Source organism: Garra rufa, chromosome 21, assembly GCF_049309525.1.
Source record: "Garra rufa chromosome 21, GarRuf1.0, whole genome shotgun sequence".
In the NCBI taxonomy this organism is placed as follows: Eukaryota; Metazoa; Chordata; class Actinopteri; order Cypriniformes; family Cyprinidae; genus Garra; species Garra rufa.
In genome coordinates, this window is record NC_133381.1 from 10,632,048 (window position 1) to 10,659,292 (window position 27,245).

At 34.5% G+C, this 27,245-nt stretch overlaps 3 protein-coding genes across 3 annotated transcripts in view; 2 read left to right on the forward strand and 1 right to left on the reverse strand.

Annotated features, from left to right (window-relative positions):
- The window catches only part of bach2a (BTB and CNC homology 1, basic leucine zipper transcription factor 2a), a 31,613-nt gene extending 28,706 nt beyond the window's left edge, over positions 1-2,907 (reverse strand). Inside the window, exon 1 of the mRNA XM_073826649.1 lies at positions 2,457-2,907. The gene's annotated coding sequence lies outside the window, so the exon portion shown is untranslated. The remainder of the gene's footprint in view (positions 1-2,456) is intronic.
- Positions 2,908-5,251: 2,344 nt separating this feature from the next.
- manea (mannosidase, endo-alpha) lies at positions 5,252-11,097 on the forward strand. Its single transcript, XM_073826896.1, has 5 exons — positions 5,252-5,377; positions 6,081-6,699; positions 6,779-6,888; positions 6,975-7,051; positions 8,447-11,097. Exons 2-5 carry the CDS (start codon positions 6,198-6,200, stop codon positions 9,081-9,083), a joined length of 1,326 nt encoding a protein of 441 aa, XP_073682997.1. The 5' UTR covers positions 5,252-5,377; positions 6,081-6,197; the 3' UTR covers positions 9,084-11,097.
- A 553-nt stretch (positions 11,098-11,650) lies between these two features.
- Positions 11,651-26,544, forward strand: fut9a (fucosyltransferase 9a). The gene is made up of 3 exons (XM_073827244.1): positions 11,651-11,960; positions 14,427-14,521; positions 19,915-26,544. The coding sequence occupies exon 3, from the start codon at positions 19,923-19,925 to the stop codon at positions 21,000-21,002; it is 1,080 nt and encodes a 359-aa protein (XP_073683345.1). The 5' UTR covers positions 11,651-11,960; positions 14,427-14,521; positions 19,915-19,922; the 3' UTR covers positions 21,003-26,544.
- Positions 26,545-27,245: the final 701 nt, after the last annotated feature.

A 27,245-nucleotide genomic window follows, 5' to 3' on the forward strand; every position in this document is an offset into this window, starting at 1 on the left:
GAACATCAGTAATTGGTACTGCAGTGCAGCTAAAGCTCATATCACATTAAGACCAAGATGTCTCATGATATTACCACACTAAGGTCACAGCTCTAAATAAAGATGCAGGTAAGACATTCAAAGGTGTCAAAAAAAGAGCAAATGTAAGTTAAAAGGTAAAGGTGGATTTTTGGATCCATAATCAATCTACAGCAAACACAGGAAATTAGCTACTTTTTATATGCTGCACCACAAAGACCTGTGAACATCTCATCTCACAGGATGTAAACCACAAACACATCATCCACCCATTCACTTTACCCTCCGTGCTTAATCAAAAACATCAAATCTGAGTCTGTGGTGCAACACAACTGGTTTCATAAACAGTAATGGACTTGATAACGATGCTTTTTCAGAAGAGATTCTGAAGCAAACTGGTGCAGTTTAAAATACAGCTATAAGAAAGCAACAAACAGATGCTAAACTTGGCAGGGTGACTAAAGATTCACAAAGCCACCAACCAATGCCCTCTCACACTTCTTCTTTCATTACAACATAGTGCTGCAATTCCTGTACTTTTAAGTATGTTTCAACATATTTACTTTGAAACAAATTCCAAATATAAGTAATTTCAAGGAACAATCAAGTCTGTTTTCGTTGTACCAATGGATTGGTTGATCTTTACCAGCTTTACTTCCTCCACAGTCATCACACCTCTATTTAAAAACATGACCAATTCTAGATAATTCTAGGTTTTGCTAATGTCAACATCAGTCCAATTTTAAACACAGCTTATTACAGATCTATCCTACAAAGTCAAAACGGAGTAACTACTCCAACCCTGAAAAAAAAATGGTTTTCAAGTTCTTTGAATTATTATTATTAGTCTATTTTCTCTTAATTTAGGCATTTTATTGTCTAATATTATTATTACAGTCCGTTTTGATTGATACTATTTTATTAATATATACAAATTTTTAAAAAAATACACTGTTAAAAATCTGTTTTTTTAAAATAAGTCTTCTTTAAGAAGTCTCTTATGCTCATCAAGGCTGAATTTATTTGAACAAAAATACAGAAAAAAAAAACAGGAATATTGTGAAATAATTCAGCAATTTAAAAAACTGTTTTATATTTTAATGTACTTTAACATTCCTGTGATGCAAAGTTGAGTTTTTAAGCATCATTACTCCAGTCTTTAGCGTCACATGATCCTTCAGAATTCATTCTAATATGCTGATTTATTATCAATGTCAGACACTTTTGTGACATTTCATATTTTTTGGAACCTCTGATTTTTTTTGATGAATAAAAAGTTAAAAAGAACAGCATTTTTTCCAAATAGAAATCTTTTCTAACAATAAAAGTATTTGCTATCGCTTTTTATCATATTAACATATTAACAAAAAAAGGCAAAAATTACTGACCCCAAAGTTTTGAACACTAGTGTATATTGTTACATAAGATTTCTATTTTAAATAAATGCTGTTCTTTTTCACTTTTAATGCATAAAAAATAAAAAAAGAAAGCATCACAACGGTTTCCAACATTGATAATAAATCAGCATACTAGAATGATTTCTAAAGGATGATGTGACACTGAAGACTGCAGTAATGATGCTGAAAATTCAGCTTTGAGTCACAGAAAATAAATTCTATTTTGAAGTATATTACAAATAGAAAACCAGTATTTTAAATTGCAATAATATTTCACAATTTTACTGTTCATTCTGTATTTTTGAATCAAATAAATGCAGCCTTGATGTACAGAAGAGACTTTTGAATGGCAATTTTATAATTTCATTTTATTTAGTATTTTTCGTTTTTTGTTTTTCTTTATAGTTTCCACACACACACACACACACACACACACACACACACACACACACACACACACACACACACACACACACACGTTCTAATTCTATATTTTTTATATTTACTATTTTATACAAGTAATTATTATATGCTATTTAGTTTAAGTTTAGATATGTTAGTACATCAAGCTAAACTGAAAGAAAATAAGTATGGCCTTAGTAATTAATTGAAAACAAATTTAATTATATATATATAATAATGAGTATAGATATAGATATAGATATACAAGATAGATAGATATGTTGGAGAGGGATGAACACACAAAATATTACACAAAAAGGCATTAAACATTGTCTTGCTGAATCACTGTTTCCTATTGTTTCGGTCAGAGTGCATCCGGTCCAACCCATAATTGTACCTGCCATCTACAGTACCACTGACTAAATGCAGCATGAACCTGCAGACCTAAAAATGTCAGTGCAGCTCCTCTGACTGACTGTACATCTAAAAACGTTGACGTAAGCTTTCTGTCTGCCCTGAGACATTGCCTCTTCTACGCAAGTCATGGACTGCAAACAACTTACTCTGAACAACAAGACGCTCAAACCAAAACACACATAAACTGCAACGAGCTGTACCTCAGGCGGCTCGGTCACTCACCTAAACTTTCGGTCGTTCCCGCAAGAAGATGTTCTGCAAGAGGCTTTCACATGGTCTCTTTCTTCGCGCTTCGCTAACAGCTGGAGGAGCCGTGCAGGGATATTCTTTTCTTTGAAGCCGGAGGAATTGTGCGTTCAGTCTCCGTCTGTGTTGAGTTACATTCGAGACCGCGTGCTTTTGCTTTGCTCTTTGCTGATTGTGGCATTTCCAGCACGCGCCTCCTCTAAATTGCTACATTGTTGACATTGGGGCGATGACGTCATGGCGATGCGCCCATAGTAAAGAGGAAGAAATAGGACGAGCCATTCAGTGTTTTTACGATTTATGAATCTAACGAACTTAACATCTTCTCACCTGTACATTCATCACCCTCTGAGGTGTGTAAGCGGATGAGAGAATAACGCATTTGGTGTGCTAATGATTTCATTGATAATGGGTTTTGACACCTCATGCAGCACTTGATATTTAGGTGTAAAACCCCTTTAATTTTGTTGTTTATTAAATTATGTATTATAATTTTACCTCATTTAGTTAGGTTATTTTTAATTATCCATTTAATAATTTAAATTTACTATACTAATAAAAAATCTATTTTTTATTTATTATAATTAGTGCTGTCAAATCGATTAGTCGCGATTAATCACATCCAAAATATAAGTTGTTTACATAACAAATGAGTGTGTGTGTGTGTGTGTGTGTGTGTGTGTGTGTGTGTGTGTGTGTGTGTATATATATATGCACATACATGTTTATATTTACTAAAAAATATTATATATACATGATTAATTGCATCCAAAATAAAAGTTTTGTACAGTGTGTATAAAACATAAAAATAAAACAGTGTGTACTGTTATATATGTAATATATTTATTATGTATCAATTTTATAAATAAATATTTAAATACACACACATACATATATTAAATGATATATTTAATGTCAACATTACATATTTTTTCTTAAATAAATGTATTTAAATATATACTTATTTTCAATTATTCATGCATAAATAAAAATAAAATTTATAAACAAAATAATATTGTCTTATATATATATATATATAAATAAATTCATTATTTTGAATTATTTTTATGAAAATAATTTTAAATAAATTAATTTAATTGCATTAATTTATTAAAACCTTGTGCAAGAAAGTAAAACTGTAGTAGTGACCTATATTGTTGTTTTAAAAATATTACATCTAAAATATGATCCAATATGATATATTTAATGCATATATGTGTGTGTATATATATATTTCTTTTATTACATACATTTTTTTACATACTTATATATATAAAATTTATTTAGTATATATATTAAATATTTATGATATATATATGTTTTATGATGAAAAGAACATTATATTTTATGATATATATTTTTCTCGTTTTTTGTGCAATTATAACAGTAGCTTATATGTTAACAAAAATTTGGAAAGCTCGATTGCAACCACAGTTCAGGTTATTCATTCATTTGAACTGGATAAATCAGAAAAACAGATCCAATTTTATAGTGGTTGCATGTGTATTTAGATTAGAGCTAGGCCAGAGTAAGCATAACAGCACTTAATCTCACTGTACCCCAAAGGAGCTGGCAAGCAATTATATGAATTATCGGGTTGTCGCAGACGGCTCTTGCTTCTCTTTTGATTCCGATCCAAACGAGCCATAATTTCACTGTTAGGTTCAAAAATAACTGTGACAGATTCTCAATGGCACAGAGTGGCACTGACATCAAAGTCCTTTTTATCGCAGAAAATGGAGACCTTAAGATGTGAAAAATGCCTCAGCTCTGCATCCGTCCTCACAAAGCATCAGTGGAACCTGTCATAGTCTCTATGCATGGCGCACTTTAGAAATGATTGCTTTTCAGCTTTGTTTGAGTCACTGAAGTCATTTCAAACACCAGGGATTGACTGTCAGTTCTGAAACAGCTCAGTGTTGACAGTGGAGTGTATATATGTTGTATAAATGCTAGATTTAAAAGTGGAAGTGTCTAGAATTTATTGCACCTTTTGTTTAAAGGTGTGCAAACCTAGAACTTTATCTTTTTACTTTTATTTATCAGCTAAATTTATTTTATTGCATTACATTTTTTTTGATGCACTCTTGTGGAAATTCACGAAAAAAGGTTGTCCTGATGTATATGCTCATTATGAACATATCAGTGTTCAAGTACTGGATGTATTCATAAATACACAGACACATCACTACCATGTAGCCTTGTAGTCTTCCAGACTCTTCCCATTCATTTAAATGCAAACAGTGCCCCCTCATGGCTGCGTATTGAAATGCGACTATTGAACATTTTAAACCTCTAAATGAGAAACACAGACACAAAACATTGCGTGTAGGGCTAAAACTATATATAACATGATATATTGCTGTAGGCATTTTTTGTACCTTTTTATTCTGCATGTGGTAATACATGTAAGATGCAACTGAACATATTGCTTTCAAGGAAAACGTGAAACAAGCAGAGAAAATGAAATTTGAACTTAGCTGAAGCAAACTAACTGTAACAGTGAATGAATAAGGCGATGGATTACTATCAACCGCCGTCTGACAGCTGTCACAGAGGGGTTAGTTTTCACAGTTTTCCAGTCAACGAATTTACGAACGCTACTATGGAGAATGCTTGGCTCATGAATATTAATGAGGCTTCGTGATTGGCCTTTCGCCAAGGAACGTAAACGCTACCTAATTAATATTCATAAGTTCAACCTTCGCCATAGTAGGAGTCGTAAATTCACCTCCCGTCCAGCAGATTGCAGTAAAAGTCGCTCACATCTACAACTGGCGAATAGACAAGACAGAAGAAAATACACGTCACTGATACTTCCGCGTTAGATTTAACGTTAAGTGTCATAAATATTCTGTATTCATACAAAAGATGTCACTTGATGTCTGTCAAAAGAGGTATGACGCTGCATATTTTTTAAATGCTATAATTATATAGTGATTGTTTACTTTCAGTCTCAGTTGCATATGTGTCTTTGTTGAATAGCTGTACCATGTATCTCTTTTCTATGAAATCTTGTGATAACAGTGTACACTGGGTGCCGTTTTAGCTCTAAAAATATGTTTTGTTTGTTTTTTATGGAAAACGTGTTGATTTTTTAATAGATTCTATTTAATAAATGCAATAACGTCCATGCATTTGTAATTTATTTAAGTGCTATGTTAATATTTAATTAGATTCTAATTATTTAAAGAAGCAATAATGCATTTTTAGCAAACTAACACTGCTCGTTTAAATGAATACAGTACATTTCACAAATGATTTTGGCTCAAATCAATGTAGGAATGACCTACAAATTGATAGAAACACTATTAAGATTGACCTTCTATCTTACTGCATGTGCACTACTAGTATAAACAGCGGTGTAGGCTAAAAGTTAATGATTAGTATAATCAAAGTAAGTTGTGCAACTAAATATACAACCTGCCTTCATATGACCTTGTGTTTTTTTACAGACTGTTTTATTTAAACTATCTATATTCTTTTTTTTTTTTTTGTAGCTATAAAAAATAACAGTAATAAATGAAAAGCTCTCTAACTAAAGTAAAATATATATTTATATTATCTATTTAGTGAGTAATTTGTGTATTTATTTTGCAGCGATTCTAGTAGAAGCTTGAAGATGAAGAATGAACCTTGAGGGTTTCGATTAACATATTTGTTCCACCACTGACTGAACATCTTCGGTGGAATGGACTTTAACCAACCTCCAGGGTAATGGCACGGTTTAGGCGGAAATCATGTTGTGCACTTATCACATTAGCCTTAGCCCTGTTTATTATAACAGTCATCTTAAAGTCTCTGAGCCCTGAGGATAATCATTTTGGCAGTCAGTTTGCATTAAAACTCATTCCACCTCCAAGACAAATGGAACAAGATAACAGCGTTGTTGTATCCGCTAAACCTGCGCAGATGATACCAGAGGAGAAAGCTGATAGAATGGAGAACAAAATGCAAGAATTTCCCGATCCAAATTACAATGTGCACACTTTCTACTATGTGTGGTATGGGAACCCGCAGTTTGATGGAAAATATGTTCACTGGGATCATCCGCTCTTACCACATTGGGACTCCAAAGTGGCCTCAGGGTATCCCACAGGACGACACCAGCCTCCTGATGACATCGGGGCCAATTTCTACCCTGCACTAGGGCCATACAGCTCTAGAGATCCATCGGTTTTAGAGGAACATATGCGACAGCTGCGAACAGCTGCTGTTGGTGAGAAACCTCTTTGAAACATGTATATTCATTTTCTTTACTGTAGTTGCTTCATCTACTGAATATTTGCTTGTTTCAGGTGTTCTAGCGGTTTCGTGGTATCCACGTAGTATGAAGGACGAAAATGGTGAAGAAATTGATAATTTGATGCCTTTGGTTCTGGATGCAGCTGACAAATATCAATTAAAGGTGGTGTAGATACAGATGGAGGTTTGAAATTCTTAGTCTTTCATGCTTTTTTGTCTTTAATGCATTTTTTTTGTTGTCCCTGACAGGTTGTTTTTCATATTGAACCATACAAAGGACGAGACGATGCAAATATGCGTGAAAATATAAAATATATTGTGGAGCGGTATGTTTGATGCATTTCTTTTAGCTTTAGCTATTCACACTTGCAAAACATAAGAAATAACGCTTTTAGTTTTATAACATTACTTAAGTATTGTGTATCAGCTAACAATGACAATTCTTTTACAGCATTTATAAATATACACTACTAATCAAAAGTTTTTGAACAGCAAGATTTTTTATGTTTGTTTAAGAAGTCTCTTCTGCTCACCAAGAGTACATTTATTTGATCCAAATAGTAAAGAAAAAGCAGTAATATTGTGAAATATTTTTACTATTAAAAATAACTGCTTTCTGTTTGAATATATTTTAAAATATATTTTTTTCCTGTGATCAAAACTTACATTTTCAGCATCATTACTCCCGTCAAACAGTTTTTTTTTCAGGATTCTTTGATGAATAGAAAGATTGAAAGATCAGCATTTATCTGAAATATTTTGTAACATTATACACTACACCATTCAAAAGCTTGGAGTCAGTATAATTTTTTTTAATTGATCAAAAGTGATAATAAAGACATTTAATGTTACAAAGGATTTTCTATTTCAGATAAATGCTGCTCTTCTGTACTTTCTATTCATCAAAATAATAAATGTTTTTTGAGCAGCAAATCTGAATATTAGGATGATTTCTGAAAGATCATGTGACTGGAGTAATGATGCTAAAAATTCAGCTTTAAAAATCAATAGAAAAACAAAATATATTCAAATAGAAAACAGTTATTTTAAATAAAAAAACATTACAGAATTGTACAGTTTTTGCTGTACTTTGGATCTAATAAATGCAGGTTTGGTGAGCAGAAGAGACTTCTTTATAAAACATTAAAAATATTGGTAGTAGACTGGTAGTGTAGGTTAATGTTAAAGGAATAGTTCACTCAAAAACATCCAAATTTGCTCACCAATGGATTCTCCGCAATGAATGGGTGCCGTCAGAATGAGAATGAGTCCAAACAGTTGATAAAAACATTACAATAATCCACACAACTCCAGGTCATCAGTTAACATCTTGTGAAATAAAAAGCTGCATATTTATATAAAACAAATCCATTAAGGCGTTTTAACTTTGAACTGTCATTTCATTAATTGTTCAATGAAAAAGTCTGTCCTCTGTTGTCCTCTCTCATTCACTGACATATTTGTTTAGAACTATTTTGGACTGTTTTGGATTGATCTGTTCATATTTCTCTCCTGATTCAGACAGAATTGTTTACTACAAACATGCATCTTTCCACTTCACAAGACATCCATTGATGGACTTAAGTTCTGTACTTGTAAATTATTGTGATGTTTTTATCAGCTATTTGAACTCTTATCTGACGGCACCCATCCTATCTTCACTGAAATAATAAATCACTTATATATGTTTAATAACACATATTGTATACTATATTTTACAGGTATGGAAACCATCCTGCTTTTTATAAATACAAAACAACCACTGGCAAATTTCTTCCACTGTATTATATATATGACTCCTACTTACAAACTCCAGATGTTTGGGCACAACTGCTTAAGCCAAATGGTATATCGACAATCAGGGACACACCGTATGATGGCATCTTCATTGCTCTTCTTGTGGAAGAAAGGCATAAGAAGGACATACTGGCTGCTGGATTTGATGGACTCTACACATATTTTGCAACCAACGGCTTTACTTATGGCTCCTCACATCACAACTGGAGATCCATCAAAACCTTCTGTGACTATAATAACTTAGTATTCATTCCAAGTGTAGGGCCAGGTTATATCGACACTAGTATAAGGCCTTGGAACTCCCAGAATACAAGGAACCGCATTAATGGCAAGTATTATGAGACCTCTTTTAATGCGGCTGTGGAAGCAAGGCCACAGATGATATCTATAACTTCATTCAATGAATGGCATGAAGGAACGCAAATCGAAAACGCCATCCCAAAGACATGGGGTAAAACTGTGTATCTTGACTACCTTCCTCATAAGCCTACAGCTTATTTAGAGATGACGCAAAAATGGGCTAGAAAATTCAGCGACGAGCAAAAGAAATGGCTGGAGTGAAATTTTTTTTTTCTGAAACTGCAATATTGTCCTAAGTAATGCTGACAAGGGCTGCGGTTTGTTTTATTTTGTTCTGTTTGAGTTGTGTGCAGCTTGTTTTACTTACATTTCTTTTACCACTGTAATGCAAGTTGACTGATTAAACTCATCAAATATTAATGCTAAATTGCAATCAGAGATATTCTGCCTTAATACTGTAAATAAAAGTTTTACTTTATACTAGGTGTTTTTAACTACACTGAAAAAGATTATATAGAAACAATTTTCGGTTACGCTTTATTTTAAGGTGTCCTTGTTACAGTGTAATTATACATTTAAGTACTGAGTAGTATTAATTAACTACATGTACTTACATGTTACATGGTTTGGCTTAGGGTTACTTGCATGTAATTATGCATAATTAATTAGGGATTTAAGCACATATTGCTGAAAGACTATTGTAATTGTTAGAATGGCCAAGGATCAGCAATCTCCATGTAAAACTTATCGGAAAGATCGAACCGTAAGTCATAGAGACTTGAAACTTGGAGGGATGGTAGTACCCCCACCATCTACAAAAGCGGCCTGACGGGGGCACTACAGTGATCAAAAGTACAAAATTGCTTATAACTCCTTAACCGTTCGACGCAAGGTCAAGTGGTGTTTAAATCCTTGGCTCACACCGGACAAAATTGTACTGCTGTCAATTAAAACAATCAAAAATTATTTTTTTTTTTTTTACATTTGTGAACTAGTCCTAGGTTTTTCGCTCAATCTAGAAAAAAAACATTGTAGTACAATTCTCTGGACTCTCTAGGTCAATAATTATCTAAAACATGTTGAAATTTACCCTTTGGGAAGCTATAACCGGGATCGTTCAGAAAAGGGGTTTCCAAATATACCCTAAAGCCTAGACGAAAACTAAAAACATCACAAAACCTGGTGTGCACATGTGACAGGTGATTCTAAACAAGCATGCAAAGTTTTAGGAAGATTGGACCACAGCTGCTGCTATAACAGTTAAAAAGGATTCAAAAACGATGTATGTCTATGGTAAATTACCTCAAATTACAGAAAATGTTCATACGTTCATGCATTCACCAGATCTTCCTATTGTATGATTGATCTCCTAATTCTGAACAACTTTGCCTCTAGGACCACTGCTGTTAATCAAATTGTTCATTAAATATTTGACATTATTTAAAAAACCTCTTATTGCGAACTACTCCTAGGTTTTACACTCAACCTCAAAAAAAAAAAAAAAAAACTGCAGTACAATTCTATGGATTCTCTAGGTCAATAATGATAAAAAAAATGTCAAACTTTCTCTTTTGGATAGTTATCACGGGGTCATTTAGAAAACGGGCATGGCTAAATATACCCCTAAGCCTATAAACCCTAAACAAAAACTCAAAACTGATTCTAAACAAGCATGCAACATTTAATGGAAATTTGACATTAGGTAGTTCTATAACAGTCATAAATCTTAAAAATCATCATATTTCTATGATAAATTACCTGGATTTGCCAAAAATGCTTTTTAAATCATTGATTTAGGTGGTTACAGCCATGTTAATGCCTTTTTCTTTATGTGCTTTAATTTCTTAAGTGCTTGAACCCTGAGAATCGCTGCTTGCAGCTATACTTGTTATTATAATAGTAAGTACATATAATGTGTAACAAGGACACCTTTAAATAAAGTGTTACCCAACTTTAACTCAGAAATTGCTAGTGCATTTCACAAATAATTAAAGAAACAACAAATAACACATTAAACAGTGTACAGTGTGCTTAGCTTAAAAATTAGATTTAGAATTTTTTGAGGGGAATACACATTTTACTACAGTTTGAAGAAACATCTTTCAAGCTCACATATAATATAGGCTACATAAACTGTATAAATGCATAGCATTAAAGACACCTAATATAAAGTGTGACCAACATAATTAGCAATGGTTGCCTTGGCATCACAATCAATGGATTATTTATTATATTAATAGAAGTTATTAAATGAACAATAAATTATTTAAATTAAAACGTGTTGTGTATTTTCATTCAATGTATGCATATGTTTATAAATGTATTTAACATGTTTCTGTGGAATGCAATTATTTGGCCACAGTTTATGTTATCTTGGATATTTTCTTTACTTACTTGACTCATTAAACAAATCAAATTGCATTTAGAGATATTCCATGTAAACTAATTACCCATGGTCATCATTTGCACAAATAATTAATCGTGTAATTGTTTATTTACTTATCTATTACAGTGTGAATTATATTAAACAGATTTAAAACCAACAAATTGTTAAATTAAATGAATATGCATTATTTAAACCACGTTGAATCTCCATACACATCTAACTGTCATAGATTGTAAACCACTGAATTCAAACAGCAATGATGAACAAAGGAATAATCCATGAAATCCAGTCATTTCTATGCATTCTTGCATTTGCATGTAACTGCACACACGTATACGCACACACATACACTCTCTCTCTCTAAATCTATAATTGCATCCATGCATATGAACATCACGCACAGTGGAAAGGTATCTGAGCGCATGTGGGGAGGAGACATTATTCTACATCACATCACACGGCGTTACATGGCGTCCTTTCCAGCGACGCACTTGCTCGCGTTCTCCGTTTCTGACCCACAGGATCGTACATGTTTTGACTTGTACACGCTGATTTGAGTCTGTCATCATTGCGGACACATTGCAACATGCAGTGATGCACTGACGCGAAGGCTATGGGTTCAGGTGCATCCTATCCGAATATTGCCATCATCGGAGATTTTTCAGCACCATTCCGATATGCGAGCTGTGTGGGATGTAAATAAAAGAAGAGCATGATGTGGCTTTCCCTCGAGGATGTTTGCTGATGGACAGGTGAGGCAAACGATTTACTGATATGAAGGTTACCTGGATGCTTTGCGTACATTGTATGGCTTTAAATATCACGCACTGCGTGCACCATCATTTTTTCCATTCATCTCTTCAGGGATTTTTTGACTTATAATAATTCAAAACATGGCACGAGCGCAGGGACGAGCATTCTCATGGGATGCTTCATGCGTCCTTTTCGGATGCGATGCGGTTTCGCTTAAAATAGACAAAGCACTCGAGATGTTACAAAGCGTTTCATATTTAAGGACCAGCCGTAATATGTCAGATGTGTGTGACTCTCTCTTTTATGATGACCTTCAGCATCACTGGCGAAAGCACATCACCTTGCACGGCATAACGCTCGTGAATATGAGATGTGTGTTCGTTACCATCATCTCACTAATGGGACAGACACGAATATGTAAACCCTACTAAATAAACTGCACAAATGCTTCATATTTAATGCTTCTTTTCATCTTCACGTCCTTCATCCACAGCTTCTATTTATTAGACGTGAACACCGAAGCAAACTACCAGCATGCAACTCTGTGTCCCAAATACATCACAATACATTTAAAACAAGAAGCCTTTCCTTTTTCAAAGACTCCCAGAGAGACACAAACATACAACCTCGTTCATCCATCGTTGTACACTTGCTAATATTACCAAAATACTAAGCTAAGAAACACATTGCTAATTAAAAGCCCCTCCCTTCTGGATCTCAGAACAGCTGATTATTGCTCAAAGTTTGTTGTATTTACATTAGCACGGAATACATTGGATTATGCACTAGATATGAGCAATGATTGATTTAACAGGTGTATAATCTACTCTCACACAGAGAGCTTTCGCTTTGATATAAGATGATGGAGTCACAAATGCACTTTTAAACCTTTTAAACAGCTCTTACATGTGGATTAATAGCAAATGGACACTGCAGAGATGAAACAGAGCTCATTTCTCAACCAATAGGGTTGTGTAGTGTAATGCATGTGTAAAACCGCACAGCCAAAATGTATTATGAATATGAGATGGATGAGTCGAAACAGGTGCGTTAGATGGGCTATATTTCACAGGGATCAAATATAAGAATCCCAGATTATTGTAGGATGTGTAGAACATGTCATTTTCCAAAATTATTCAGGCATATTTTTTACTAGTGGGTGTAGGACACTATAGTTCATTTATGTAAACGAGGATAGCAAAATATAGTAAACTGTGACATATACCCAAAAATTATTCATACAGTGGACTACCAGTTTATTAAAATATTATTTGATTTTGACACAAATCTTGAGTTCTTGTTATTTTATTACCATTTTCTAAACTGTGATAATGTTGAAGCTGTCTGAATAAATTTTGTTTTGACAGTATGCTTTTTTTAGTCTGCATACTTGTACAATGTCAAAGTGGTGACAAATTGCAATAAGGTTGCATTAGTTAACATTAATGCATCAGCTGATATTAACTAACAAAGAGCAATACATTTGTTATCAACAATTCATTGTCACTGAAGTTCATAACACTACTAACAGACACAGCTTTTGATTTTAAGTGTATTTCTCATTGTTAGTTCATGATATCTAATATACAATTAACTAATGTTCACAAATGGAACTGTATTGTCAAGTAAAAAGATATGTGACTCACTGGTTTGCTAACTGAATTATTAATTTGCTTACACGTGTCAGATAAGCGCATCCAGTTACACAGAACAGGATGTTATTAAGCGGAAGACTTGAAGATGTTTTAATTGGCAGATGTCCCTGTGAAACTGTACAGTTAATTAAAAGGTTTACTCAGTCTATAGAAGTTTATTGAGGGAGTTAATTAAATGTTTATTTGCTTTTTAATAGTATATTTTGATCCTAATGTTTTTTTTCATAGGCTCTTGTAGTCGGTTGGCTTTAGAATTCAGAATTAGAATTTGTATGCAATGTATAATGCGGTTTTAGACCTGGAAAGAAAGTACTGGAAGTGATGAAAGTTTTCAATAAAATAAAGAACAAAACTGTTCTGGGAATGAGTACAGACAACTAAATCTAGTGTTTCTGAATCCTAAAACTCATTTTAACATCTTGCCATGGTGAAAATGTAGTGTAAATAGGCCTTTTGGTTTTATTATCTGTTGACATCCTGAAGATGGCAGTGTTCCCGTGTGTAAAAGCGATTGTCTGAAAGTTTTGGTAATGATCCAGAATCCTACAACAGGCCCTGGACCACCACAGACACTGAGGGACGTTTATTTCCCCCAATATTGTGAACAGTGGTCAAGCAATATGCCGTTTTCAGTGACAAATACTTAAACGTTCACATTTGTTTACACCCTTTCTACACAAAGTGATATTTGACATTCCGTTTTACAGACAGTCTGCAGCTTTAATCCTTAAAATGCTTGACATCTACCAGCTGATATTGATTGTACAGTGATGTAATCTACTTTCTGTCTTCTTTTTCCCTCATGACAAGACCTATGGTTTTAAGACTGACATTCTTCAGGAAATAAAAAGAAGAACCTGGAACAAACAATCATTTTTCCTTCTGGATATCAGCAAATCTGTCAGGTGATTTTTTTAAGATTATTGATTTCATGTTAAAGATATTAATCACACTTTAGTTTTTTTTTCTCTGTAAGTAATGAACTATTTCTTAAAAATAGTTTGAATGAACAGCCATGATCTCTCTGAAGAAGTCTAACTCACTCGTTCTGTCAGGGCCACTATCGTCAAATAAGTTACAGTAAGCATATAGGGTAAACAGAACAGAACCAACATTAATGATTAATGTAGCGGATATCATTAATGTTCTAAGTGATTATTTTATGTAACAAAATTCAGTCTGACTCAACAAGAAATATCCAAGCCAAGTCCTTACTGGACAAGAGGAGGAGCTGGGGATGGAGTTGGGTGATTAGCTCCTGAGCAAATGATTGAAAAGGACCTTATAAAGGGAATTATGATGCGAGCTTGACTAATGTGACCTGCCAGAACTAACGCTGCGCTCCATTAAACTTATCCAGACAGTATGACAATATTTATACGACAGCGGCTATTTGCACTAAATGTAAATAGCGAGAGATGCTATTTACACTAAGTGCAAGTAGAGATAGATGCTATTTACACTAAGTGCAAATAACAATAGGTTCTATTTACATGATGTTGACATAGCAGGATTGTCTGATATTTATAATACTTATTGCAAATAGACGCAATTCAGTATTGTGGTACATTAAAACAGTATGCAGTAATTGCATACTGAGTGTAAATGATAGTTTTAATTCAATTTATTAAATGGTTCTGAGATTTGAAAAGGGAGCAAAAAAGTTTGCCAGAAGGGACATTCGAACTCGAATCGGTCATGTCGAAAAGAGTGAAACACGCAATTTATCCCCTGTGCCACTGGAGCTAACAATTAAAGGGATGGTTCACCCAAAAATGAAAATTGGATGTTTATCTGCTTACGCCCAGGGCATCTAAGATGCAGGTGACTTTGTTTCTACAGCAGAACGCAAATGAAGATTTTTAACTCAAACTGTTGCAGTCTGTCAGTCATATAATGGCAGTCAATTGGCACCAAATCTTTGAGAGTAAAAAAAACATACAAAACCAAATTATTGTGATGATACATTGAGGTGTTAAAGGAGTAGTTAATTTTTAGAACAAGAATTTACAGATAATGTACTCACCCCCTTGTCATCCAAGATGTTCATGTCTTTCTTTCTTCAGTCGTAAAGAAATGTGTTTTTTGACGAAAACATTTCAGGATTTCTCTCCATATAATGGACTTCAATGGTGTCCCCAAGTTTGAACTTCCAAAATGCAGTATAAATGCAGCTTCAAAGGGCTCTATATGATCTCAGCCGAGGAAGAAGGGTCTTATCTAGCGAAACGATTGGTTATTCTCTAGAAAAAACGTATATACTTTTCAATCTCAAACGCTCATCTTGCCGAGCTAGACATTTTTGTTTTAGAAAATAACCCATAATTTTGCTAGATAAGACCCTTTTTTCCTCGGCTGAGATCATATAGAGCCCTTTGAAGCTGCATTTTGGAAGTTCAGACTCGGGGGCAACATCGAAGTCCATTATATGGAGAGAAATCCTGAAATGTTTTACTCAAAAAACATAATTTCCTTACAACTGAATAAACAAATACATAAACATCTTGGATGACAAGGGGGTGAGTATATTATCTGTACATTATTGATCTGAAAGTGAACTACTCCTTTAAGACACAAAACGATTGGTCTGTAATAAAACTGAACAGTATTTATATCATTATTTACCTTTGATCCACCGCAACATTCAGCTGTATTGAGCGTGTTCACAGGGTTTAATTTGGTTTTGTCTGTGTATGTTTTTTTACTCTCAAAGATTTGGTGCCCATTGACTGCCATTATATGGTTAAAAATCTTTGTTTGTCTTCTACTGAAAAAACAAAGTCACCTACATTTGGGATGCTCTGGGGGTAAGCAGATAAAAATCAAATTTTCATTTTTGGGTGAACTATCCCTTTAACAGCCATCTTTTGTAGAGTTGACTATCTCAATCACACATTGGTGGATGGAGTTAGTGTAAATAGCATTTGCCAACTAGGTGGGCTATTTGCATTTAGTGTAAAAAGACACTCCGTATTTATTTAACTATCAATACTTTGTTGACCAGTTACCAAACAATGCTTAATTTTGTTCGGTCTGTGGTGTAAAAGGTCGCATTAGCTATTAAAGAAAAAAAAAATTACTTTATTTTTCTATCCTCACTTACATAAATGAAGTATAGTGTTCTGCAACCACTAGTAAAAAATATACAAAATTATATCTGGTGTCTGAATAATTTAAATTTTTTTGACTGTAAATAAATTCCTACTGTCTTAATAAATCAGATGATTTCAATGCGTAAACAAGCCAGCATTTTAATATCTGAAGTGTCCTTGTATAGTCAAACATCCTAGACATGTAAATGCTTCTCTATATAAAGTCTAGGATTTTATGTTCATCGTCATTACAGTAGCATTCATAAAATTTGCTGATGGATGCGACACCTTAACATACAGTTTATATTGCAAATGTCAATGTTAACGCTCATTCTGAAATCTGAATAGAGATTTATGCTTTTTTTTAAGGTCTGCTTAGGCCTAATTTGCTTTGTGCAGTCATTAACTCTAGTTAGGAACTTCAATGTCTGTAAAATTAACATTTCTTTCAACAATATATAAAATAAACAGTTAATTCCTATCCCAATTTGCTAGTAAAATGACAGTTTTGTAATGTAATATAATACAATGAAAATATAAAGACATGTTTACATTATTCAGTGAAAAAATGCTTTTTTTACTGTTGTTCTGAGCAAGATGATGCATGGTATAAAACCTTGAATTTTAATGCAATATATTAATATTAATATTTCCTGCAAAGTTATGTACATGCAGAAGTAGGCTATATTTTGTTTTGTCATTCACCTGTGTTGGCGGTGTACAGTAGACACACTCATGCACAGTATTTTACAGAAATATATCCTGTCTGACTGATACTTTGCACAGCAGGTCATTTTAGGTCAAAGACTCATCTGTCAGTGATGTTTAGGAATACTGATGTAGACCCAGTATATTAAATGCAGTGTAGCCAGAATTATTAGAATAGTATTTTCACCTGCTGAAAAATGGTTTTAAGTCAGTTATTTTTATCTTTACCTTTTCAGATATTCATTTTGCCATTAATTGTAATAATCCAGTGAGATTTTAAGTTGTGCAATGAGTCTGACAACAGCCAGTGCTCCACACAGAGATCTGATCTCATCATCATCCAGTCTGTCTGGAATGACATGAAGACACAAAACAAACTAAGGCAGACTAAAACCAGAACAACTGTGGCAACGTCTCCAAGATGCTTCAAGAAACCTACCTGCAAAGCTACAGTACTGTTAAAAGCTTGTTAAGGCACTTGTGTAAAAATGCTGTACAATGAGGATGCTGTCCAAAATAATGCCATAAATAGATTTTCTTTATCAGTTAACTTCTATTAACTGAATTAAATCAACATTTCTAGTGACCATCCTTTGCATTCAAAGCAGCTCTCTGTGCACTTGTGCATCATTTTTCAGGTAGCATCTTGGAGACATAGCCACAGTTCTTTTGGATTTAGTCTGTCTTAGTTTGTTCAGTTTCTTCTTGTCATTCCAGAATCCAGACAGACTGGATAATGGTGAGATCAGATCTCTGTGTGAAACACTGGCTGTTGTCAGACCCCTTGTGTAAACAAAAAATCTCACTGGATTATTACAATTATTGGCAAAATGAATGTTTGGAAATGTAAACTGAAATTTCCTACTGACACACTATACAGCAAAAGTTATAAATAACTGACTTCAAACCATCTTAGCTGGTGAAAATACTAGTGTACTAATAATTTTGACCACCACTGTATAACAGTCCCAGCATACTGAAATTTAGCTTCAGATGGCACAATGCAATTCATTAACACTTAAAATATAATAAAACGTTCAGAATATTAAAGAACTTGCTTTAAATTCAAACTGGAATAGACTTTAGTCTGGTTGAACGCCATTTTGCAGATGAAAACAAGGCTGTGAGGGATAGACTACAGTCTTGGCAATGGCACGCACTGTATAAGGGTCCTACATCATGTAATTTTTGCCAAGTCACAACTTTCAAAACTGTTTTATGGAGATTTTATCTACTGAAATTTTTTTATAAAAAGACATTTAATCATATTATACAAAATGCTTGTTCTTTTTTATTTGGTACTGACCTGAATAATTATTTCACATAAAAGACGTTTACATATAGTCCATAAGAGAAAATAATAGTTGAATTTATAAAAATGACCCTGTTCAAAAGTTTACATACACTTGATTTCGTAACTCTGTGTTGTTACCTGAATGATGTACAACTGTGTCTTTTTTATTTATTTATTTATTGATAGTTGTTCATGAGTTTCTTGTTTGTCCTGAACAGTTCAACTGCTGGCTGTTCCTCAGAAATATCTTCACAAATTCTTTGTTTTTTCAACATTTTTGTGTATTTGAACCCTTTCCAAAAATGACTGTATGATTTTGAGATCAATCTTTTCACACTGAGGACAACTGAGGGACTCATATGCAACTATTACAGAAGGTTTAAACGCTCACTGTGGCTCCAGAAGGAAACACAATGCATTAAAAGTCGGGGGTGAAAACTTTTGAATTTGAAGATCAGGGTAAATTTAACTTGTTTTGTCTTCTAGGAAAAATATAAGTATCTTCTGTAGCTTCTAAAGGGCAGTATTAAATGAAAAACAAAAAGATATTTAGGCAAAATAAGAAAAATGTACACATTCTGTTTAAAAGTTTTCACCCCCCGGATCTTAATGCATTGTGTTTCCTTCTAAAGCATCAGTGAGTGTTTGAACCTTCTGTAATTGTTGCATATGAGTCCCTCAGTTGTCCTCAGTGTGAAAAGATTAATCTCAAAATCATACAGTCGTTGTTGGAAAAGGTTAAAATACACAAAAATGCTGAAAAACCAAAGAATTTGTGGGACCTGAAGGATTTTTATGAAGAACAGCAGGCAGTTTATTAGTTCAGGACAAACAAGGGACTCTTATCTATTTATCACTAAACAAAAAAAAAGCACAGCTGTGGACCATTCCGGTAACAACACAGTATTAAGAATTAGTGTATGTATGTGTATGTAAACTTTTGAACTTGGTCATTTTTATAAATCCAACTATTATTTTCTTATGTGGACTATACGTAAACATCTTTTATGTGAAATATCTTATTCAGGTCAGTACTAAATAAAAAATAATTTGTATGATCTCTCCTATTTTGGTGAAATAATTAACATTTTGCAGATTCTGCAAGGTGTATGTAAACTTTTGACTTAAACTATAGGCAGCTGTTTCATATAATCATCCATAACCTTGTTTTGCCTTTTGTCATTTATCTACTTCCTCTTTAAAGGCCAGAGTATGCCATCTGCACCAACTTACAGAATCCTACGACCCCTCCTGCTTGGTATCTTTTTACTAGGATGCTTTGTGACTTTGTTTTTGATGTACATCAAACCATCTACGAGCTGGTTGTCAGGCCCGGTCGAATCAGAAACGTCCACAGCCCGAGTGAAGAGCCTCCTGTCCACCCGAAGTGAACAGAACCAGACCACCATCCTTGTCTGGCTTTGGCCTTTTGGCGAAACCTACGACCTGAACGTCTGTGGCTCTTTGTTCAGCATCGATGGCTGCTTCATCACGGCCGACCGAAACCTTTACAACAAATCCGACGCCGTGGTCATACACCACAGGGACATCACCAGCGACCTGTCCAACATGCCGCCGGCGTATCGGCCCACGTTGCAGAGATGGATTTGGATGAACTTCGAATCACCTTCGCATTCATCTCAGTTACCTGGAATTGAAAACTTGTTTAATTTAACTTTAAACTATCGGCAGGATGCTGATATAGAAGTGCCTTACGGATCGATTGTCGCAGCCCAAGGAGAGGAGGACTTCGTGCCGCCAAGCAAGAACAAGCTGATTTGTTGGATCGTCAGCAATTGGAACCCAGATCACGTCAGAGTGAAATACTACAATGAACTCTACAAGCACATCGAGGTTCACGCGTACGGACAAGCGTTCGGCGAGTACATTTCCGACCAGGATTATTTCCCGACAATTGCGAGCTGTAAATTCTATTTGGCATTCGAGAACTCCATTCACAAAGACTATATCACTGAGAAATTGTACAACCCGCTTTCCGTGGGCACCGTACCCGTGGTGCTCGGACCGCCAAGAGAGAACTATCAAAACTTTGTGCAGGGAAATGCTTTCATTCACGTCGATGACTTCCCGTCTCCAAAGGAGCTGGCTGATTACCTCCTGTTCCTTGACAAAAATGAGGAGCTTTACCTGAAGTACTTTGACTGGCGTAAACACTTTAAGGTGAAAAAGGCATACTTCTGGGCTGAGCACACATGTCTGGCTTGTGATTACGTCAGAAGGCACAATGAGTACAAAGCAATTAACAATCTTGACAAGTGGTATTGGGGTTAATCCCCACCTGAACCACTGGACCATATTTACGAAAGTTGCTTGACAATAAGAGCTTCATGTAACTTGATTCAAATGAGGGTCTGTTGTGAGCACTTACAGACTTTTATTTTTGTAAAATGTCCCAAAGTAGATGTACATTTACTTCGTGTTCGGTTTCACGCATTCTGGATGCAAATTATGCAGTTTAGAGTTTAATGATAAGTGTGTATTTATTTGGAAAGCTGATTTTGACCAAAATGCACAAATTCATTTAAAGGGACAGTTCAGCCAGAAATAAAAATTCTGGCATCATTTATGCACTTTCTTTTCATTCCAACCTTGGATGACTTTCTTTCTTCTGTGGAACACAGATGCAAATCATGCATTTTGAAGTTTAATAAGTGCATATTTACTGGGAAAGATGCACAAAATGCATTTAAAGAGACAGTTCAACCAAAAATTAACATTCTGCCATCATTTACACATCCTCGTGTCATTTCAGACATTTTCTATGTATTCTGGGGAACATAAAAGAAGATATTTTAAAGAGCGTTTCAACTCTTACCATTATTTTTTCATTCTGTGGCAGAAACGAAAAAGCAATTAAGATGCAAACACATAATTCTGAGAAACAAAGTCAAAATTGTGCGGCTATGTCTGAAAAACAATGCCACTTATTGTGTTCTCACGCAGTAAAAAATACATTGCGGAGCAAAAAGGAAACTGACAACACGCCAACAGACTAGACAGAGCAGGTACTTCTGGTATGAAACAAGGTCTTAGCTTTCAAACTTAGTCATTTTTAAAGAAGTTTCAACAAAAAAATACCATTTTGTGGCTCTTTGATGTGTATTGACAGATCACTGTAGTGCCTCAGTTCAAACAGAACTGAACCAATCATCTTTTCATATTTATCTAAAGCACGAAATAAACATGAATGAACATCAGAAGGTGTTTTATTTCAACCGCAGAAAGACGTCAATACACATCATTTTTTAAGTTTAAGTGCACCAAAGTTAATCTACTCTCCTGTCTGATTAGTTTGGTAGATTTTTGATTGCTCAGATCGCCTGTCAATCAAATTCTTTGCGAAGGGTCAATTGAGAGAAGAAATTCTGAGGTGAAAACGGGCTTTCATAGTTTTTGCCAAAACAATAAAAGTCAGTCATTTTTCTAAATTTCATTTGCGTTCTGCAGAAGAAAGTAAGTTTGCAGATTTGAAATGATATGAGGGTGACTAAATGACAAAATTTAAATTTTTGTGTGAACTATCACTTTAAAATTCACTTTTGCTGTTTTCAACTACACATTATACAGGAAATCTGTTTATTTAATGAGAACCGAGCACTTTCTGAAACTGCGATTTTTATGCTTTATTTATATCATTGCTTATTGTGTAAATGTTAGTGCTAGAGTCATCTATGCAGTGTTTACAGATCTTACGTTGTGCAAGATGTCCATGTACTGTAAATGTAATGTGTATGTATTTTGAGACAACCTGCCTTTCATTTTTATGGTTTTGGATGTTGTTTTTGCGCATTCATATTTTACCATGCCATAACGGACACCGTAGGTGACCAACATGCATTTGCTACTGAAAAACAAACATGCCAGAAGTGCGTCATTGCTGATAATGTTTTACTGTACTGAATACCTGCTGATAATATCACTGTTAAGTAGCTTACATGACTTGGATATGTGATACTGTGAAGTATCAAATGTGTACTGTGAAGTTCTGTCTTTGAAATATTTAAATGTCACTTTTGTTTAACAGTGAACTGTTGATTTGAGAGCAGGAGGCTAATATACATAGTCATGTGTGGGTGGTGCCATATTCACAGGAATGCTGAAGCCCTTTTTCCAAATGTTGCCAAATGTTTAGACGCGCTCGGATGTACGAGACGAATGAGATCATAATGTGAGAAGCATAATGACTCGCATTTCTAATTATGAAGTTGCTTCAGATGTAAGCTTGGAAGATTTGTTTGCTGCCAAAGTTTTCTGTCTCTAAAGTTATGCTTCTCATCTTTTATCTCTGGGATTCACGTCATCCCATTTTTTTCAGATCAGCTTTCATTTCATGGTAAAGGACTGTTTCCAGGTGAAAAAAGTATGCTTCCTTAATGTACTTAAAGTGCTCTATTTTCACACACTTATTTTGTATACAATATACAAAAAATTATAATTTAGTACTTCTTAAGATAAACTTGAAGTGTACTCAAATGTGCTATTTTGGGACACCATGGATATGAACTAAAATGTGCTTTTAACATACTGTGTATTTTAAAAATCTATTTAGTTCACTTGTAGAACCCATTTTTCATACACTAGTACACTCAATAAGAAATAAGAAATACAAGTTATCTTATAAGAAGTACTAAAGTATATTTTTTAGTATATTAAGCACAAACTTAGTGCGTGAAAATAGAGCACTTTAAGTACATTATGGAAGTGCACTTTTTGTCACCTGGGTTTTAGACGTGCATACATACATGTAGTCAGTCTAACACTAGATGAGGTTGAAGAACTCTATTTAGGGCCGTTCACATGTCGCGTCTAAAACGCGTGGAATACGCGTTTAATGCGCTCCCTTGGCGTCTGCCGTTGCTAAGCAACCATGACCTACGCTCTCCATGACGACGTGGATGTTTCAGCAAATGATAAATCGATTTCCAGCACTGAAAATCGCTTGCAGTAGCTCTGCAACTAAATTAATATTAAAATGGATATCCCGGTACAAATATGGACAGGTATTCCTCCTTCTTGGCTAAGCTTTCAATATTGTGACTGAAAAGGTGAAGCTGACTGGTTGGTTCTCGTCACATGAACTGTGGTGCGCTAGCGGCATTCTGAAAAGTTGAGATGTTTTTATTTTGCTGCGGGGGAAAACGCGTCTAAATATGTCGCATCTAAAAACGCGTGGAAAACGCGTTTCCTTTTCAGAGCGCTCGGGTGCTTGCGGTCCCGTGGCGTTTGCCGTTGCTAAGCAACCATGACGCGCGCACGCCATGACGACAAGTTAGTTTCAGCACAGAATGCTGGTCATGCGCACATCAATCTAATGTTATTTTTGTCACACTGTACAACCAACATACTGTTTTTGTATTATAGTAAGGGCTAAGCTTATGGTTGGGGTAGATGTAGACGTTAATAAAACACAATCCAATAGGTAGAAAAAATAATTTAATTGCCACAACCTTAAAAAAGGAGCGCATTCTCGGTTCTGTTAATAACTTCTGAACACGCGCAAAAAAACGAGACATGTGAACGGCCCCTTAGATGTATCTAAATACATGTAGTCAGTTTAATATTAGTAAGGTTAGAGAACTGTATGATTGATCAATGTGAACAGACTGAGCTGCTAATACTGTCACTGCAAAAAAAAAAAAATCATGTTCTTAATGCTGTTTTGTCTTATTTCCAAAAAATCCGAACATCCTTAGAACATTTTTTTTTTAACTGAGAATAAATATGCTGTAAGGACAATATTTTTTGTTTTGTTTTCTTTTTTAACTGTTTTAAGTATAAATCAAAACATGATTTTGAGGGGTTTATGTTTAAAGTTCACCCCAAAATTTGAAATCTATCATTTATTCACCTTCATGGCATCCAAATTTTCATTTTTGGGTGAACTATACATTTAAATAAAGAAAAAAATAATATGGCAACAATACTTTTTCTCATTTTAAGATTTATCCTTAAATAATAAAATATAAAAAAAAACATTTATTTACATTTATGCATTTGGTAGATGCTTTTACATCGATTTTTCACATTTGATCCTAGCAATCGAACCCCTGTCCTTGGTGTTGCAAGCACCATGCCCTTCTGTTTGAACTACTAAAATGCATTTAGTAGATTAGAAACTACTACATACCCATATTCTGTATTATATTATATATAGGTCTTCTTATCATATACAGTTTTGTATATGATGATTTTTTTTTACTGGAAACCAAGACAAAAGCAATTAAGAAAATGATTTTTGCACTGCTTCTATGATAAAGCACACTTTAATTGATGATATTTGTAATAAACGTTTTGTTTATAACAATTATTGGTAATTTCCAGGCCCAGGCACTCACCAAGTCTTGAATCACAAATATATCTTTGTTGTTTTGATGTCGAAGCACACATAATTGTGAGTTATTATTGTCGTTGTTGTGTTGCAGTGTCTGTCAGACTGAACATACTGTATGAAAATAACACCATCATCAGCAGTTAAAGGGACAATTTACCCAAAAATGTAAAAATCTGTTATTATTTACTAACCCTCATGTCGTTCCAAACCTGGAAGACCTCAGTTTATCTTCAGGAATACAATAAGATATTTTTGAAGAAATTCCAAAGATTTTTTTTTCTGGGCCTTGAACATTTGCATTGTCTATGCAGGGTCAGAAAGCTCTCGGGTTTCATCATAAATATCTTAATTTGTGTTCCGAAGATGAACGAAGGTCTTGAAGAACAACATGAGAGTAATTAATGACCGAATTTTTGGGGTGAACTATCCCTTTAAATATTTCACGCCTGGGTTTCTAACTTTTGTATTCATGAGGGACCATTAGTTTTGAAAAAAAAAAAGAAAAGAAAAGAAAAAGTGTGCGATTTTAACAATGTCCATCTGTATATTACTCAAACGTGCACAACGAGCCAGACTTTTTTTATATGAACTCTGATGAAAATCAAGATGACGTGTAGTAACACAAGCTCCACTTCTCGTCTCAAACCAGTGTTTGTGGAAGATAATCGGTTTGCCGTGAATGCTCTTTATGCATTGTAAATAGCCGTATTGTTGGACGATCTCGAACCTGTAGCGAATGCCGCGAGGATGAAGCGCTGAAATGAGACGGACAAAATAAGCCCTTTCTGAGCCTTTGCACCGAGGAAGAAAAGTCTCCTGCTGAAGACAAAGATGACAGTGTTACAGAGAGACCATTTTCTGTCCCTAAAACGGTTTCCACAATGAACATCCGTATCGTTTTTGGGATTAGGAACTAGTCTTTTGAACACCGTTGGACTGGAAAACTTTAAAGCAAAACCTTTCTCTCATTCTCAAGTGTGTGATTTACTGGACTGATGAGAGTACAAAGATGTATTGTGACTAAAAATGTGAATTGTTGCTGTAAAAAAAAGTGAATCAGAGATTGCTTATTTACTTACTGACCATAATTACTGACTTGTATTGATTTGTGGACTCTCTCTCTCTCTCTCTCTTCACCTCTGTATCTTTATCTCCTGTGCACAAATGTTGGCTGTGAGCTCTTGGTACCCTTTAAAACAGCCTTTGCATTATGAGTATGTTAGTGGTGTCTGACTCAGAGCCCCTGCTGACTCACACATGTAGGCTGGTCGCACTGACGCCGGCATGGAGTATGATATCTTCTCTATGCATTATGGACTCGAATGCGAATTGACCCACATTCCTATTGTGCTGAGGAACTCGAGGGTGTATAGAACTGTTCATTGCAACGTTAATTGCCAAAACATTGTTATTTGCCAAATGATTTACTGTAGATGTCTGTTAGTAAAATAAAGAGACGAAAATAAAATTTCGTTCACAGAACATTTTGCTTCCCATGTTGACTTCAAGTGTGAAAAAATTACTAACTACTAATTGTTTGAATTTTTTCATTAAAATTGTAACTATTAAATATGACTAAATTCCAACGATTATTTTTGTTGATCGAGTAATCGGTCAAGTATTGCAACGATTAATTGAGCAATCGGAAAATTATAATTTTTTTGGGAGGTTATTAAAATAGACCTAAGTTAACAATAGCCTTTAAAATTACTTAAAATACATGTATTATAGCAATAAAGAAATAATAACTGGTTCAAATGAAGCATATGGTTTTATTGAACAAAACTGTGAAAATATATAATGTATTATAAACAATATGACTAATGTACATTATGTATTATATCAAATGCCTGCAGATCAGTGTTGTTTTCGTCAACGATGACGAAATCATTTCGTTGACGCCACTTTTTTTCATGACGATAACGAGACGATGACGAGATAAAAATGGCTCGTTGATGAATATAACATGACGAGACGTGTGTGAGTTTTCGTTGACAAGACGAGAATAGACGAAAATGTTAGTGGGTGGTCCGTCAGACGTTTAAAATGCATGACATTTCCGCTTATTGTGCATGCCAATTAAAACTTAAAAAGTATCTGACGCTATGGCAAGCCGTTTTAGCATTAAATACTCTATGCTATACTAGTATGGCAAGCCGTTTTAGCATTCCATCCTTGTTTGT

What these genes read in the sequence shown, in the direction of transcription:
- fut9a (XM_073827244.1), top strand. Translation starts at nt 19,923, where the DNA reads ATGCCATCTGCACCAACTTACAGAATCCTACGACCCCTCCTGCTTGGT.
- manea (XM_073826896.1), top strand. Translation starts at nt 6,198, where the DNA reads ATGGCACGGTTTAGGCGGAAATCATGTTGTGCACTTATCACATTAGCC. An exon ending in CTGACAAATATCAATTAAAG is followed by an intron (nt 6,889 to 6,974) that starts GTGGTGTAGATA and finishes TGTCCCTGACAG; the next exon opens with GTTGTTTTTCATATTGAACC. An exon ending in ATAAAATATATTGTGGAGCG is followed by an intron (nt 7,052 to 8,446) that starts GTATGTTTGATG and finishes TATATTTTACAG; the next exon opens with GTATGGAAACCATCCTGCTT.